This window comes from Strongylocentrotus purpuratus, unplaced genomic scaffold (assembly GCF_000002235.5).
Source record: "Strongylocentrotus purpuratus isolate Spur 01 unplaced genomic scaffold, Spur_5.0 spur5_scaffold_8, whole genome shotgun sequence".
NCBI lineage: Eukaryota > Metazoa > Echinodermata > Echinoidea > Camarodonta > Strongylocentrotidae > Strongylocentrotus > Strongylocentrotus purpuratus.
In genome coordinates, this window is record NW_022145614.1 from 20,874,876 (window position 1) to 20,893,352 (window position 18,477).

The 18,477-nt window shown below is 36.4% G+C and overlaps 1 protein-coding gene across 1 annotated transcript; it reads right to left on the reverse strand.

Annotated features, from left to right (window-relative positions):
• Window positions 1–2,346: 2,346 nt before the first annotated feature.
• Window positions 2,347–16,880, reverse strand: LOC583653 (hydroxyacid oxidase 1). The gene is given in 9 exon segments (XM_030976054.1): window positions 2,347–4,716; window positions 5,973–6,042; window positions 7,900–8,061; window positions 8,626–8,717; window positions 10,570–10,745; window positions 11,259–11,418; window positions 11,421–11,519; window positions 12,713–12,864; window positions 16,590–16,880. Coding segments are annotated over 9 exon segments (1,122 nt in total). The 5' UTR covers window positions 16,721–16,880; the 3' UTR covers window positions 2,347–4,636.
• Window positions 16,881–18,477: the final 1,597 nt, after the last annotated feature.

Below are 18,477 nucleotides of genomic sequence, written 5' to 3' on the forward strand. Positions count from 1 at the left end.
CGTATCATTGTTAACTGGAAATTATCAGAGGTGAAAAGGAGCTCTTATCGCACCTGACAAAAGGCACTGACCAGATGTGAAAAGAGGTACTTATGAGAATGAACAGGGACACTTTTCTAGGTGAAAAGGGGCATTTATGAGAAGGGGAAGGAGCTCTTTTTTTAAATTGGGGCCCTTATCATAAGGAAGAGGGTCATTTATTAGAAAGGAAAAGGAGCACATGTGAAAATAAAAGGTGCGCTTATCGGGGTATAAAAGGGGTAGTTATTAAAAGGGGAATGGGCACTTCTCACAAAGGATAAGGGGCACTTGTCAAAGTAAAAGGGGCACCTCTCAAATTTGAAAAGGGTAATTATTAGAGGTGAAGGGGGCACTTATCTAAAATGAAAACGGGCACTTCTCGTTCCTGAAAAGGGGCACTTATGAGAATGGACAATGAACACTTATTGCAAAATAAAATGGGATATTTTTTTCCTATGTAAAAGGGGGCACTTCTTACGAAGATATAGGGGCACTTTTACTATTTAAAAAGGGGCACTTTTTTGGGGGGGGGGGAACATCCATAAATTTGAAAACCGGATAGTAAACCGGTCTTTTACGCTTCGAAGTTTTATTCTGATTTTGGACAAAACAAAGCTATCTGTATCAGACATTTATCAAGAACACCACAATATGCATGGCACCTTTTATTTCCCATTAACCATTCACTACTTTTGTTTTGTTTTCTTGTTTTTTTGTTGCTGTGTTTTCTTTCTTATCAACACACTGTCCAACTATTCAACACAGAAATGACCTGTCAAGTTTGAGGAAAATATGCCTTTGGCGAATTAAATATTTGAAGTATGCACGCTGAGTGAATTTTGTACATAATGATTTTTTTCGTAATCTTGGTGCTGACTTTCATGTTGTTATTGACAAAATACCAGATTATAACTATGATAGAATTTTTGACAAAGTAAAACGCCAGATGATTTCTTGGATCAAAAAGAACATTACGGTTCTTGGAAGAGTTACAACTCAGTGCTAAATCATTACTGTTATACCACAGTTTAATCATCTTGTTATGGCAATCCCAGATCCTAAAATCCCAAATCCCAGCTTAGTTAATGAAACCATAAAAGTTCAGTTCTTTAACTTTAAATGGAAGAATAAGCCAAATAAACTTAGTAGGAAACAGGTTGTTGGCACATATGAAGAAGGGGTACTTAAAATGCCAGATATTGAGTTTTTTTACATGTCACTAAAGTTATGGTTTCGAAGAATGATTTTAGGAACATGTAATGATGTTAGTCATTTAATGCAATCGTTTTTAACAAAACCATTTGTAGCAGGGTTTGGTGATGAATATTTTTCGGCATTGTCTCATGAAGTTGCTAATCCTTTTTGGAGACATGTGTTTAACGCTCTGTCTATGTTGAGTCGTATAGAGGGAGATGATTGCTTAGATAATCCGTTGTGGAGAAATAGCTCAATAAAAAAATTGGACAAAAATCTGTATTTTAAAAATCTTGGTATGAAAAAGGCATCAGATGATTTGATTGATGAAAAAATTTATTTGTCTTATTATTCTGTAACTCAGGCTATAAAGTGTCGATATCAAATGCATATTTAAAAATGTGAAAAAAATGAGTGGATCCTCTAATACCGTCGCATATCAAAATATTAGTACATGACATAAAAAGTTGTCAATATATTTACAAAACTTTTCTGGGAAAAACAAATTGTGTGCACTCAATATGTCTGAAATAGGAACGACATTTAGATTATAACCCTGAATGTCCAAGAATGCAGAAGTATCATAGAATGATATTTCATTTTACTTCAGATATCGGTTTAAGATATATTCAGTATAAGATATTAAATAGGATTCTGTATTTGAACAAGCAACTGTATAAGATGAAAATAGTGAGTAATGATAAATGTTCGCTTTGTAAAAGAGAGCTGGAAAATATAGAACATTTCTTATACAATTGTGAAATCAGTAAATCAATCTGGAATGAAACGGTGAAATGGATAAATGAAGGTTCTCGATTACATAAAGAGTTTAATTTAGAAAATGTAATTTTTGGTTTTGAAGACAAAAGAAACGATGCTTTAAATTGCTTGGTGACTTTGATTAAGCATCAACTATTTGTTTAAATTTATAGCAAAATTACAAATTTTAGTTCTTAGAAGAAGAAAATAGCCTATGGAGGGCTAAAACGTTTTTTTAAATATTTTTAATGCACGCCGATACCAATAGCACGTACCCAATACTTCTCTTCACAATGGAGATGCACCCCTAACAATAATGCGATTTGGCATTACTTCAATTGACACAAAATATAATGCACATCAACACAAACATTAACGTTTAGTTCAGTTTATTAAAGAAAGTACTTCATTTTGAATAATCAAATACAATAAACGTCATACCTAAGTCCTGGCCTAAGACTGGCCGGTATTCTGAATTCGGGTCTAGTCATGAGTAAATTTAAACAACTGTTTTGTAAGACAGGACTTAAACGCCCTGTCTAATTAAATTTCGTAGTGTCCACATCTAAATAAACAACTGTTTAAGTCCTGTTTAAAGTCGTGTATAACTATGAACTCATGTTTAACTTATTAGTCTGTTTCATTTTTACTAAAGAAAAGAAACCCTGGAAATGTATTCCTTCCTCTTTACATCGAATAATATAAAATTTGAGGCACAGAAATACAAAATTAATACATACATCATGCCTGCCACCGATATCAATACCAAATATATGAGCGAAGTGAAAGTACAGTGTTGTCTCCTTCGTCATATTATCAATATAATCTGCAAGCTTTTTCCATATTGGAGCAATTACTGTGCATTTACTAAATAAATGAATCAAGGTTTCAGGAAGCTCTTGATACACAACTGTTTAGTAAAACAGGATTTAGTTACGGCCGTTAAAAATACGGGCCTAAGTCTGCAGGTAATCCGACTCCTTTATTAACATTTGTTTCAAAGAACTTTCTCTACGATACGTAACGAAAAATGCAACGTACATTCCCAGCATAACTAGCCGTAAAGAGATATAGACACAATCAAGCACTACAAAAAGCAATAAAATACACGTTATTCTGGAAGCAATACTTTTCCAACTCAGTTGATAGAATCATGATATAACACGGAGTGTGTTTACTTTTTTTTAATTACTAAATCACCTTGCACAATCTTTATGCTTAAATTAAAACCGAAATGAATAAATCGAATCATATAAACGAAGACAATTAAATCAGAACATCACTGGCGTAGAGCTCATCCCGCCTTCGGCTAAAGTAATTATCGCGATTCTATAAATCTCTCTTCTAAATTGGTTTGCTAAAATGAACACTGATCCTTTTATATGATTTATAAACATTTGGTTATGCTGAGGAAAGCACAGAACTTTTCCCTGATTTCATAATTGTTAACGCTATGTTTAGTAAAAATACGTCACTTAAAGACAACCCTCGTATAATCATTTAAACAATTAAACCAGAACAACACTGGCGTAAAGCTCATCCGGCCTTCGGCTAAAGTAATTATCACGATTCTATAAATCTCTCTTCTAAATTGGTTTGCTAAAATGAACACTGATCCTTTTATATGATTTATAAACATTTGGTTATGCTGAGGAAAGCACAGAACTTTTCCCTGATTTCATAATTGTTAACGCTATGTTTAGTAAAAAATACGTCACTTAAAGACAACCCTCATATACTCATATATTTTAAATACCTTACGTTTATTCAGATATCCTAATTTATATACACAATTATTAATTGGGACCTCAATAATAAAAGCTTTGCTATTTAGAAGATTCTCCATTTTATTTTGCTTTTTCAATGTATTTATCATACTTATGAGTGTATCTTTTTTCGTAACTTTTACCATGAACATTATGTTCAATTATGTTATTTTCGATAAAGTGGAAACAAACAAACTTGAAACATGAAAGAAGAAGCATTTTTTGAAAATGAGTGTGCTTTAATTATCATGATGAGGATTGAAGCAAAATATAAAGATACTGAGTAGATTTTTTAAGCACCCAACCTAGCTTTATTAGACATAATACTACAGATCATAATCAGTTGATAAATGAATTAGATATATTTGTTGATGGATTTGTACCAATCCAATCAATATCTTTATAAAGAAAACAACATCAAAATTACCCCAGCATAAGAATTTTGCAATTATGTGTTGAATATTGAATGCCCCATCTTGCCTTATTAAACACAACTCAGTTGATGATTATGGGAGAAAAGGCATTACTTGTAAATTTTGACAAAAATTACATAAATTATTATAATCAATGCTTAAGGCAAAATTTCAAAATTCTTTGAAAAAAATCCTTGTATCTCACTTAATTAGCTCTGTTTAGAGAAAAGAAGCAAAATAAAAATCAGTCAATGAAGGATACATATTCTGAAGGAAAAGCGTTTTGAAATTGTGGGCGGGATGCCAAGCCCCGGTATAAGCTCATCGGACCAATTCGGGCCGAGTGAGCTTTAAATACTAACAAACCGAAAAGAAGAAAAAACGATATCAACAACTGTTGTTGTAAAAAGAAAAGAAAAGAACAATGAAGACAAATAGAATAACGATGAAGCGCCTGTGATCAAATTTCGTTATAGGTTATCCTCACAATTTTGGCCTCGGCTGGTGATAAAACGATTCATGCACAACGACGTCGTCAGGGATATCATTGACATTGGCACAACCTGAAAAGAAAACGCCAGGCAACATATTTTTAAAGATGTCGAACTACTGAATCAATAACATTATTTCATTTTAATTCTCTTCAGTCTGGAGTGCTCACAACTTTTTAAAAGAATACGCCATATACAACGTTGAGACTATTTACCGTGGCACAGCATATGAGTCTTTCCATGAAGGGAGCACTGGCTTGAGGCGGGGGAGGGGGGGGCACCAGTCTTCATTATTCTTTTGTCATTTGAGATTTGATAATGGCATTCTAACTACGCCACTCAGCACGATGCGAATGACAAAATGACCAATAATGGAGCAAATGTTAGAAATGTTTAAACATGAATGACTAAATATACAAGAACAACAACAAAATAACCCAAGATAAAAAAAAATACCGATTAATGGTTCAAATCCAGTTGTTCGTCATTCTTAATAAAGAAATTGGAAAATTCTTCCAAAAGTGAAGTCCGTTAGCCGAGGAAATGTTCACGATACTAAAAAGGAATGTTCCCGACGAATAAATAAATCATCTCACGTACAACATGACATGGAGTGAAAATGATCGATTGGACGAAACAATAACCCCTCTAATTCCTGATTAAGAATGCATGTTACTAATAAACTGGTCACTCTCCATGCATTGGGTAATAATCCTTTTCCTCACATTAAGTGATTCATGGGAAGAAGAGGGTTAAAATGCATGATAGATATAAAGGGAAGACAGAACATCAAAAGCGCCGACTCCATGATTAAAGGGTACATACTACCAAGGACAATTTCTGGAAAGAAAAGATACAAGTTTTCTACACTATGATAGGGGATATTTTGTAATTGCACTGAGGGTCGGCGTTACAGGGGGGGGGGGGGAACTGATGCTTAACCTATGTTTTTCCAAAAAGGGGAAACGGGAAAAATTGATGGATTTGGGGACGGGGTCATACTCAGTCGCCAATACCAACAGCATCTAAACATGTTTTTAAAAAGTGTAATGTGTGTCCCCTTCCGAAAAAGTATCTAGATTTTTTTTTTTGCTGGCTTTTTATATGAGCCACCGAAATGTAAGGTTTGCATTTTGTATTTGTATTGACATTTACACTAGTCTAGCCATCCCAATCAATGTTTAAGCTATTTCATCACTGTGTTTTTTTATAATCGTTAGTTCGAAAAGTTTATCATTATTGTATACGTGCATTTTTAATTAGTCATGTTAATAAATATGTATCAATTCAAAAAATTAATGGGACTCAATTAAAATGATTTAGCTTACCGCATAGTCCCATCGCATATCTCAAATTTTGTCGAAGGATTTCTAACACATTAGTAACACCGCTGGCTCCCTGAACAAAATAGAAACAAAAAACAACAAAAGGGTATGGTTAATAAATAAATATTTGTTCAACATTAAGGCCCGAATTCACAAAGGAAGTTTGTCGACAAACCTTGGTTTTCGTACGTCATATGACGCGTTTTACGCGTTTTTTACAAACCTGGTTTGTAAAGAACAAAAGGAGGTTTGGCGAAACAAGAGGAGGTTTGAGCTCAAACCTTGCTTTGTGAATTCGGGCCTATGTGTGGTATAGAAGGAAAAAAAACAGAATTCCCCTTATAAAGCGTTCTTCGTTTGTAAAAGAGGTGGAGATTGGAGCTGTAAAAGAAAAACTAAGAGAGAAAAATAAACACATTCAACAAATTAATGTCCTCGAGCGGATGGAAACCATGCATAATAAGATTTAGTCAATCTTTACTTTTCTCCAAAAATGTAATAAAAAAACTATGAATAAACTCACAATTACTACTGTAAATTTTCCAAGTAATTTTCACTTTTCTCCGAAAATGAGGTTTGAAAGGTGAAAGAAAAACACTATTAATGCTATAAATCAAAAGTAAACTATGAGAATACAAAACAGAGAGATTGGACACATGCCCACCCTGAAGCTCGTTGTTGCTCGACAATATCGTACTTCTTTTCGGTTTTTTTAGCAGAAGGCTATGCACACTTTTCTGATCTCGTAAAATGCGCGGGAAAGCTAGTAATCTGGGTAAATCAGTAAATATTCAATTGACCCGTTTCGAGTATTGAGAAAGGAATTATCATATCGTCTCCTGAAAGCCAGAAGAGCGCTAAATCTGTGTCAAATGATATGATTATATTCTGTGGTCTGCCCACAGAGGGAAATATGTATACGCAACATATTCATGCATGAGCAGTATCCCTTAGGTGTGGGAAAGTCATTGTAAATACACAAACGGAGTTCAAGAAAAAATATCTCCGAGACTGTAATCATGAATATGAATGTGTGGCCATGTTAGAAAGCCACAATATTGGCTTTAGGAGACTGAAGTCCTTATTCTAAAAAAAAGATACCTACAAGGGTAAACAAATGTGTTAGTACCTACCAAACTATATATATATATATATATATATATATATTGTACAAAAACACAAGAAACTATGATTACAAATTTCACCATTAGGGCTTTGTTCTATAAATATATATATATTTTTTTTATAACATGTATTTCAAAGAAGAATCACTCGGGAATGTCAATATACCACAAAATATCCAACCTTAAAAATATCTGGTTTGTTTAACAATATTTTCGTTTATGATTATCTGCATTATCTGTACAAATAACAGTGTATGAAAAAGTGTTTACTGATGACGTGAATTCTCAAGACGAACCGATTGGACAAGTCAATCACCACAGGATTTTGCAAGTGATTTAGTCTCATACGTTGGCGATCCTATTTATTACTTGAAGTGTTATATAATTATTGCATTACAATAGTCCTACCAGAGCTTTGATCAGAACGTTTTTTTTTGTAAAGCCAAATGACAGATATAATGTAATGTTATGTTCATAACTCAGCCATGTCCACAACTTTTAATAACAGTAAGAGCGATGGTTCAATGGTAGTGTAATGGCCTCTTAACCGGGAGGTCTCGAGTTCGAAACTAAGTCGATGCGTTTGTGAAATTTTGGGTAATGCATTTATCCTCATTACCAATTCCTTCGGAGAGGACTAAAAGCAGTTGGTGCCCTGGTCGTTTACTTACAAGCATTCACACGTTTTATTAGTAGTCATGCAGGACAAACAAACCATAAATAATCAACCATCAAAAATTAAAGTATATTTTATACGTGTCTAGTAGCAAGATAGAATAGAAATAGGTCCGAATCCTCAAACTTACATTACACGCCAGTCCCCACAGAGCAGGTCTCCCTACAAATACAGCCTTGGCACCTCTAGCTAGAGCCTTGAGGACATCTGTTCCTGCCCGTACTCCTCCATCCATATATACCTCTACGTTTCGACCACGAACTGCTTCCACTACTTCAGCTAATGCGTCGATCTTCAATTATGGAAAAAATACATGTCTTTTGACAAACTAGACGAGGCAAAATATTTGGGGTATAAATAAAATTTAAACAAAAATGATAGTACCATAATAAGAAACGTTATAAAAACTAGTTCCAGCACGAGAAAAACGTCTTCAAAATTCACCAACCATGTTTGAGGGAGTACACTAACAACGCAATTTTTACAGCAAATATTGCTTTAATGAATTTGTACATGAAAACTTGATTAACTCTTGTGCTTTTTTCCGGATTTCATTTAAAAGATTTATCCCTTTATCGGAAACATAATCTCAAACTCAATCTCTGACTCACATTTAAGTCCAAACTCAAATTTAAAATCGGACACAAACCGATCTGGGAACTCGATCTCAAATTCAATCTTAAAGTTAAACTAAAACTCTTTTTAAAAGAAACTCGATCTCAATCTCAAACTCAATCTAAAACCCAAACCCATACTCAAACATCACCAAGCTAAAATTTAAACTCAAACTCATCTTCAACCTCAAATGCAAACTCAAATTCAGATTCAGGCTCAAATTTACTCAGAAATAACTCACAGGCGCTGGTACTCCATCAAGTTGTCTTCCACCATGAGCAGATATGAATATACCACTTGCCCCGGCATCAGCCGCCTGTCGAGCTGCTTGACCTAAATTATAAAAACCATAGAAAGAATTTACAAAAATGTGTTAGTGTGCACGTTATGATATGTGTGTGTTTTTGTGTGTATTGGTGTGAATGTGTGTGTTAGGTCATAGGCGAAGAAGGGGAACTGCAGCCTCCCATCCTAGCCCCCCCCCCCCCACCCCTTCCCCCCTCTCCGTGGGAATTAAGAAATTACCAAAATTCAGAGAATCGATACCTCAACTTCAATGATTATATTCAAGAAATTCGGGCGGCGAGGTGGTCTATTTATAACCTTTGCATCATGTTATTACATTTAAAAGAAAAAATTGACTTGTAACTACCATAAAGTGTCAAAACTTGCTCGCACACTCGGAATATTGATAGTTGTGAAAGTTCATATTCGGGCATGAAACATCAGCATCCTAACCGAAATGGTGCCCACGTGCCTTTGTTTGAGGTTGAATTATAGCGAATCAAAACTTAAACGCTTTCTTATACTAGCATTAAGTGGTGGTGCATTTTTTTATTCATTAAGGTCGCCACAATTTCAACGTAACAGGTACACACACACTTTACAAGCCTTACGACTTAAACACCTGCTGAAGTGTTAAAAAAAACAATCATAGAAATATCTGCTTAATTTAGCTTATAATTGATTACCATAACCTTTCATGTCTGTACCTTTCCTATTGCACTTTGTATCATGTACGTATTTCATCTCTTGCACAAGCTGCGCCTTGAGCATTTGAATATCAAGTGGATTTGGCGCCTTATAAATCCTTTTTTTTAATTATTATTAAGACAATTCCATGAAAAAAGAGTCGTAATCGTAACGTGATATGTATATCATTCCACATCACCGTGTCATTAAATATAACGTTTTGTTATTGTTTTGTTTGTTTGTTCGTTTGTGTTTACTTAATTTCGTCCAGCCCCACCAAACCGGATACGACATGTAGACCTACTACAGTCTCGCCGTCAAACAGTGGCGTACGCAGGATTTGTTCAAGGGGGGGGGGATTAAAATCGGGCCCAAAATTTCGCAACGACTCAGCCAGCCGCTGAATAAGCTGGGGGGGGGGGGTAAGCGGACACTTTTTTTTTTTTTTTTGCCTCCAAAAAAATACACATAAAAAAAAAAACTCAAGGAGGGGGGGTTTAACCCCCCCCCCCCCGCGTACGCGCCTGCCGTCAAAATATCAATATTATCAGTGTTATACATCTTTATCATAATTATTGACATTGTTATCATAATAATATTGTCATCGTAATTCACTACCATATTTCCATAGGGATTAATATCTATAGTTCAGTCAATGTGCTAGTTGTCATTACATTATTTACATAATCAATACAATATACAAATAATGAATGGTTATGAGTTCAATAGTGCGAATATTTTCATGAGTTGAAAGATTAACATTCTATTCAACGAGGCGTTAGCCGAGTTGAATAGAATTAATGTTAATCTTTCAACGAATGAAAATATTCGCACCATTGAACGAATGAAAAACATTCATTATTTTTTTTACACAACATCGAAGAAGATCTAATAGAACGTTAATCAACAAATTATGCTTTACTCCTTATATTAAAGATAAATTCAAGTTGGATTCAAGCCTTCTCGATTACATTCAGATTGCCTTCGCGTCAGATACTCGCAGGGATACGCGCGCGCACGGCAGAGAGGTACGCAGTCTGCATATAACCAAAAATGCACGGCGCATATAACCAAAAATGCACGACCGTGCAATATACCATCTATTGAATATCATGTGACCAACAATCCTCCAATCAAATGACAGGGATCCACGTAGGTGTTGTATAACATCGTACAACATTGAATGGGGCGAGGAGGGTGCATGTCCATATACCTGTGAGAATGCCTTTACACACGATAGGAAGTGACGTCACACTTCTAAGCCACTTGACGTCATCCCACGTGACACTACTGTCCATGTCTGTTCCGAAATGAACGAAGAGTGTTGGATCTCCTGCTCGTTTAGCTGCTGCCTGGGACTCCGATGAGTCCATCTCCATGTTAAAATATCTGAGGTAGAGAGAAAAGAAGAGAAAATAAAGATATAGAGAGATGAGACAAGAGAATTGAAGAGAAAAAATAGTAGAGATTAGAAGAGAGCAAATAAATCGGCTGTCAGTACATTGTATCGTTCCATGTATGGACTTAGTATATGAAAGTAACCACTTAACATGAAAATAAATATTCTGGATAACCTTTAATACCAAAAACCTAGTATGGACAATTATCAAAAGAAGTTCTTATACACATGTAATAATCACTCCTTTCTAAAAATTTAATGTTGTTTATGTGTATCCAAAGTGTAATTTGGTTCAAAGTTATGAGAAAATGAGTTTCTAAAAAAATTTTTTTATTGAAATTGGTGACAAAACAAAACAAAAATAGGAATGGATCAAAAGACAAACCAGCGGTCCCATTATTTTACGGCTGTGCCACGAATCCGAGATCGCATTTTATCAACTTGAAGGTTGAATAGCTTATCATGTACATACTCCATATAATCACGTATTGTACACTACATACCTGTACTCATCGTGTCGATGGCACATGTAATCAGGACCGACTTCATCAGCTTTAAACCCTGTCAGCGGAGAATCGATGGTAAGAACCACAGCTTTATAGCCCGCCCTCTCAGCCTCCCTGATGAGATGTCGTGTCACCTGGCGATCTTTAAAAATATAATCTGGCACCAGCGAAGTCCCTCCGGCGCGGCACGTGCAACGTCGGAATACTTCTCATTTGAGAAGCAACTCTGGATCATGAGAGTTCCTGCCTCCATTGCTCCTATTTATTTGAATCCAATAATTTGAAACTTGTTAGTACTTGATTATCTGTCGGAAGAGGTTTTCTAATTCATTTAATAGATAATGATAGTCCCAGAGCTTGGTGGCAATAAAACCAAACTGATAAGATATTTAATAGATGTAATTAATTTCGGGCAAAATCTTCAAAGCCCGAGTCCCTGGTGAAAATGGGTCTATGGTATTCTTGGACGCTATTTTTTTTTTTTTGGGGGGGGGGAGGGGGGAGGGGGCGGGAGGCCGGGGCAATAGAACTTTCTTATTCTTTCTCTTCTCGACTTCCAAGGTACTATGATTTTCATTTTTATTTCTTATTTGGAAAATTTGATAGTGCCATTAGGCGTGAATTAAACTGTAGCTACTTTAAAGGTATTACAAAGTTTTGGGAAATTTTGAAAAATGGGTGGATAGTGATTCTTTACAATTTTGATATATTTGGATTCCCCTGTGGATGTATTAAAAACACAAGAAATTGTAGCCCCTAAAACACTTCTGCTTTCGAGAAAAATTGAATATAAAGATTTACCGGTGCTCCCGGTAAATTTTGATAAATTTCAAATAGCTCCTACGGCCGTACAATGGTAGCTGCGATCATGAAAGAGTATGTAGTTGTGGTATATCATTTCCGAACGAGAATAGCTAATCGGTCGATTTTAGTCAATAAACATTGTTTTATAGTTTAATTATCTTGATCTTGAGAGGGAGCTATTCAACATAAAGTGTTTATTATTTACAATTTCATAACTTTAGAGTCGATTTCGACCGCGACAACGATCACTGAATATTGTAGGATCGTATATAAATGCTTCCAATATGTTCATTTGAACCAAATCCATGACCCCATACCAAAACTTTGTATTACTTTTAAGAGCGAACGAGACTAGAGGAGCGAATATTCGTATTCAAAGTTTGTGAAGAGATGCATAAAATGTCATGCATGCATACTTTGTCATCATTGCAGTTATCATTTTAATCCTTATATACAAGAACAGCTCTCAATTTACTAATAGTATTTATCCCTTGGAAAAAATTACGGTTTAATTTCCCGTTTTCTTCACTTACTACGGAATATAATGTGCTAGGCTTTTTTCATTAACTAGTGTGAAGATAAAAGAAAACAAAATTGTAATATGGATAATTAATTAATAATAATAATCAGAAGAATACTACATTAACCTCTTGCCGTGGCCTTTTCCCCATCAGCATTAGCTAAGCGATGAGCTCCAGTTGGCGAGACACATATAGGCATACTAATGGATTGACCCAAGACCTTGGTTGACAGTTGGATATCAGACACATCTACGAGTAGGCGTGGCCGAAATCTATACCTGCAGAACTCAAAAGAATATTTCATTTAGTAGATATGGATGCCAAAAAGAATCTTGATTTTTTTTTTTTTGTCTGTCTGTTTCGTTGTTTGTGATTTGTTTTCCTTTGTTTTTTGTGTTTTTTGTTGTTGGTTGATATGCATTCAAGGTTTGAAGTATTATTCAGTTTTTACTGTATTTTTAAAATAACTTTTAACGATTTAAGGACGATAATAACACTACTACCACTACTACTACTACTATCAATGATAGTGATAAACTATGATAAATTCATATAGCCATTCATAGTGGTTCTAAGGTGTCCCCTCACTTTTCTTAAGGACCGCTATTCATAAGGACGTTATGCCTTTATGAATAGTGACCCCCTTTCTGTTTTATGAATAGCAGTTATTCACGTATAGGAAGTTTCACGTTATGAATAGCGGTCCTTAAGACTAGCGAGGTTACTCTGTTTTTAAAGGCTGAATTGTGATGACTATGATAAGCCGCTCTTTTATTCAGGCAATTTCTTCTTACTGGTTCTCCAAGCACATTACCTGGATTGAGAACGGCAAATGTAGATTAATGTCTCGCTAAAGAACGCCAGTGCCACGCCAGGAGTAAGAACCCCGGACCTTCGGATAGCTTGGATACTTATCCACAAGACCACTACTCCTCTTTATTCATGAGTATAATTATAAACATATTAGAATAGAAGGAAGCTTAAGCCTGAGGTCCCTTACTCCAAGGTATTATAGGGTAACCATTGTTACGACCAGTGGCGTACACAGGATTTTTTCAAGGGGGGGGGGGTTAACATTTTGAAATCGGGCCAAAAATTTCGCAACGACTCAGCCCACCGCTGAATAAGCGGGAGGGGGGAGGGGGGGGGGGGTAAGAGTACACTTTTTTTTTTTTTGGGGGGGGGTTTCGAAATTTGAACATTTGACATTTTGCTCCGTAGGGGGAGGGTAAGGTCACTTTTTTTTAGGTCAGCCATTGGCATCATTTTTTTTTTTTTTTTTTTTTTTTTTTATAAATCCACAAAAAGGGGGGGGGGGTTGCTCAAAAATACACACATAAAAAAAACTAAAGGGGGGTTTAACCCCCCCCCCCCCTGCGTACGCGCCTGGTTATGACGGTCTTGCTTGTACGGGTACTATACACGGATGCTAATGAGAAATTTCATCTTGTAGTGTCAAATTTACTCGGCAGTCATGCTGACAATCCTTCTTATTGTTTCCCATTTCTTTATTGTCAGATGCAGTTGTCTGATAAAATCTTTGTGAAAACCGGAACTACAACGCGATAATAAGACGTATAGTACGATACTTGACACTTTGTACATGTAGTATCATGATACATGTAGTTTGTTCATGTCAAATGCGGATTACAGTATTTGTATAGAACCTACGCCACTGATTAAAAAAACATATAACAATCATTTTTTATATCGTTCTTATCATACAATGTGGGGTCATGCGATTGCATTGTGAAAGAAACCTATAACAATCATTTTTGATATCGTTGTTATCATACAATGTGGGGTTAAAGATAAATACCAGTTATGGTCATGCGATTGCATTGTGAAAGAAACCTTTTAAGTAAAGACCAGTATTGGAAACGCCCCAATTTCAAAAAATGAAATGGAAGCTCTTATTACCAATCATGTGAAAGAATATGTTTTGACTAATACATGATGATACAAATTTTGCCGGGAAACCGCCTACTAATTGATAAATTTGGTAAATTAGTTTATCTATTGGACTGTGAGAGATAAACGCACGTGTCGCGCACGTTTGCGTAGTCCCATATACATCTGTCTGTGTACAGTGCTTGTAACTTTACGAAGACTGGGCCAAATTTCTTATCATTTTGACGATTCCAGAACCTTGCAGTACCAATACTTATATGCTAGATGATCAACCTTTTCTGATCGATTCCACAACGTTCAACTTTCACAATGCAATCGCATGACCATAACTGGTCTTTATCTTTAACGAACGTTGCGAAGGTTTAATCATAGGTTTGCTCTAAGGATTCAATGTGCAGATTAAAGGGTGTCCGAAATGTCACTCAAATTAAAATTTCGTACTTCATTTTCTTTTTCGTTTTGTAACAAAGGCCAAGGGCATATATTGATGAAATCCCTTTCCAAATAAAATACAATATGTATCTATTCTTGAATAATGTCATTCAGGAAAAGAAAAACAATCTCATACTTGTTTTGTGCTGGAGATATTGATGTTGAAGATATCTGTTGCTCATGTTTTCATTTCATTTCAGTATTATTCTTTGCTGAATGTATTTTCTTTACAAATCAGAACGATAATAAGTATGTTGAAAAAGAGTACAAATATAATTTTAATTTATATGCTCATGCATGAATAAATATGTTTTTATATTTTTTATTAAATAATACCACGCTTGCACTGAGACACATTAGAAATTATAAAAAAGGAGAAAACAAGTAACACTGAAATGTAGGACGTTTGAGACTCTACCACGTGTAGATTGAAAATCCAGAACATTAGCATTTCTATTGTACAAGTACATCTATCTATAATATGTAGGGCTGTTTTCCTAGTTGTAGTATATCGGCGCAAATATTTGACTTTACAAGAAGTTAGACTCATGTAGGCAATTTTCTATTTCATCTGTCAGGAAACATTTGAACGTTTACCTTCAAAAGGAAAAGTTGTAAGCCATTTAGTAGATTGTTGGGGGTATATGTTAATCATACGGACCTGTTATAAGTGGTCCTTTTGTCTGAGTGTAAATTTTTGCTGTGAATATAGATAGATTAATTTCAATTCCATTCAGTCGACATGTTTGGTACCAACATGCAGGCGCGTACGCAGGGGGGGGGGGGGTGTGTTTGGGGGGTTAAACCCCCCCCCCTTTGGTATTTTTTATGTGTGTAAACCCCCCTAAAAAAATCCCTAAACCCCCCCCCCCTTTGTTTTTTTAATTTTTTTTTTTTAATTTTTTTTTTTAAAAATTGAAAAAAAAAAAAATCACCCCCATGGCTGACCTAAGAAAGGTGACCTTACCCCCCCCCCCCCCAACGGAGCAAAATGTCAATTTTTCAAATTTTGAGACAAAAAAAAAAAAGTGAATATAGATAGATTAATTTCAATTCCATTCAGTCGACATGTTTGGTACCAACATGCAGGCGCGTACGCAGGGGGGGGGGGTGTTTGGGGGGTTAAAACCCCCCCCTTTGGTATTTTTATGTGTGTAAACCCCCCTAAAAAAATCCCTAAACCCCCCCCCCCCCCTTTGTTTTTTTTAATTTTTTTTTTTAATTTAAAAAAAAAAAAAAAAAAAAAAAAAAAAATCACCCCCATGGCTGACCTAAGAAAAGGTGACCTTACCCCCCCCCCCAACGGAGCAAAATGTCAATTTTTCAATTTTGAGACAAAAAAAAAAAAAAAGTGTCCTCTTCCCCCCCCCCCCCCCCCCCCCCCCCACCCCCACCTCCCCTTCAGTGCCTCTTCTCTTAATTAAATATTACTTAGCTAGCATATTATAAAAGGTGCTCTAAAAAGAATAGACCCTCCTGGGCAATGAACTTATGAACATTTTTAGCCATTTTATATGCTGGAACAGATTGGAAAGTAATCCGGCACTACGTTACATTCACATTAGAGCCCATTCGTAAAGTGATTACAACTCTCGACATATACATTACCCCCCCCCCCCCATTCCGCACCTTGCTGATTGACTATGGGAAACGCTCTTACCTTTTGAAAGCCTGCTCACTGTCACGCAATGTCAAGCCTTCTCCTGACGAAAGCGCATAATATCTGAAAAATGGTTCTGTAAGTTTTCGCCTTGCCATCTCTTCATATTGTTTAATAGTACGCAGCTCCATGCTGTAGACAATCTGGGATGAATTCTTCTTTTTCAACAAAAGAGTTCACTAATTTTGCTCCTTTTCAGGTTAATGGATGAAAAAGAAAACACACGTCTCCCGACAAAAAGCGATGACGACAATGAATAGCCGAGTCACTATTACAGAATATGGATTCTGCAAATTCACTGTCACCCTTTATCTCTCCAGTGATCTCAATGCGCAGACAATGTGTCAATAATCACTCGGCTTGACAAAGTCCACCGGAGGTGACTAGACTACGAAACCTCGATATATACATCATTTCTAATTCAATAACGTCACTGAAACTTCGCTTATGCTTTCGTGTAATTTTGTTTGAACCGAATGACCCGCACTTCAGGATACCACACTCAACATTTTGTTTAAAGATCGAGTAAAGGTCAGTTAAACAAAGGAGTTAGACTGGTGTCTATGGTGTCTACAGTTTCCCTTTGTTAAAATTGATCTTGTTTAGATCCAGCATTTGGGTATTAATCAGATCTGCAGAATATGACCAAACTCATGTTTGTGGGCTCCGTATATTAATAGAAAGAATTATGACACGGACCTCCAATTTTAAAAAATATGGCCATATCTATTTTTTGTATTGAGAGCATTCAGGTATTTAGCGCACGTTGATAGAAATATTGCATTATTGTGGAAACATGGGTTGTATTGATATATATTTTCTTTTATATAAGTGGCACTGGCTCTGGCCCGTTTCATCGCCGACTGCCCCTTACGTTGAAACATTTCCATATTCTCTCAAAATCGGAAAGTTTGTGGAATGGACGACCCTCCTTCCTGCTTGCCGTTATATGTTGCTAAAAACTATAGCCAAATCTCTATCGTAAAAATCTTGTCAGGAGACCTCGTTATACAGTGGATCAATGTCCTATTTTACGATATCAAAATATTTCTGCATGTGAAATGTGAAATCAATAAACTCAAACTCAAACTCAAACCGTTTATTTGCCTTACAAATGTACGCACAATTGAAAAGGTAACGTTAACATTGCATGAGGTAGATAATTATTTCGAAATTAGTTGCGATCGTGTTCATAGAAAATATAATAAAATCAGGGGTGTGTATAAGTGGAGTGATTTGGACACTACGTCGAGATGGAAGGGTCGTAGGTTGGATCTCCGCCAAACATTATGTCCACAAGCAAGACATTCTATGTACACTGCTTCTCTCCACCCAGGAGTCCAGGGGCGGATCCACGTAGCGATTTTTCCGGCCCGGCCCCCCCCCCAGCCCCCCAAAACGATAAAAAAATAGGATAATAACGTAAAGTTAACCTTTATAAAACAAAAACAAAAGCCCCCCCCCCCCCTTGACGCCGGCTGGATCCTCTGCAGGCGTGGATCCACGGGGAGGGGGGGGGGGGGGGCTGACGGGTCAACAACAACAAAAAGAATTCAAAGAAAAAAAATCTCACGAATTAGGTCCCCCCAAAAAATAGTGGTCTCACCCCCCCCCCCCCCCCCCCCCGCTTATTCACCGGCTGACTGAGTCGGCGCAAAATATTTCCTGAAAAATTGGACCCCAAAAAAGTGCCTCCTACCCCCCCCCCCCCTGCTTATTCACCGACGGCTGAGTCGCAACTATTATTTTCTCACGGATTGGCCCCCCCCCCCCCCTCTTCCCACCGGCTGGATCCGCCACTGCAGGAGTCCACATGGTTGAATTAGCACGTGTGTACGTGTAAAATGGGGTCTATAGCTGGAATGCTTACCACAGGATTGATAGAGTG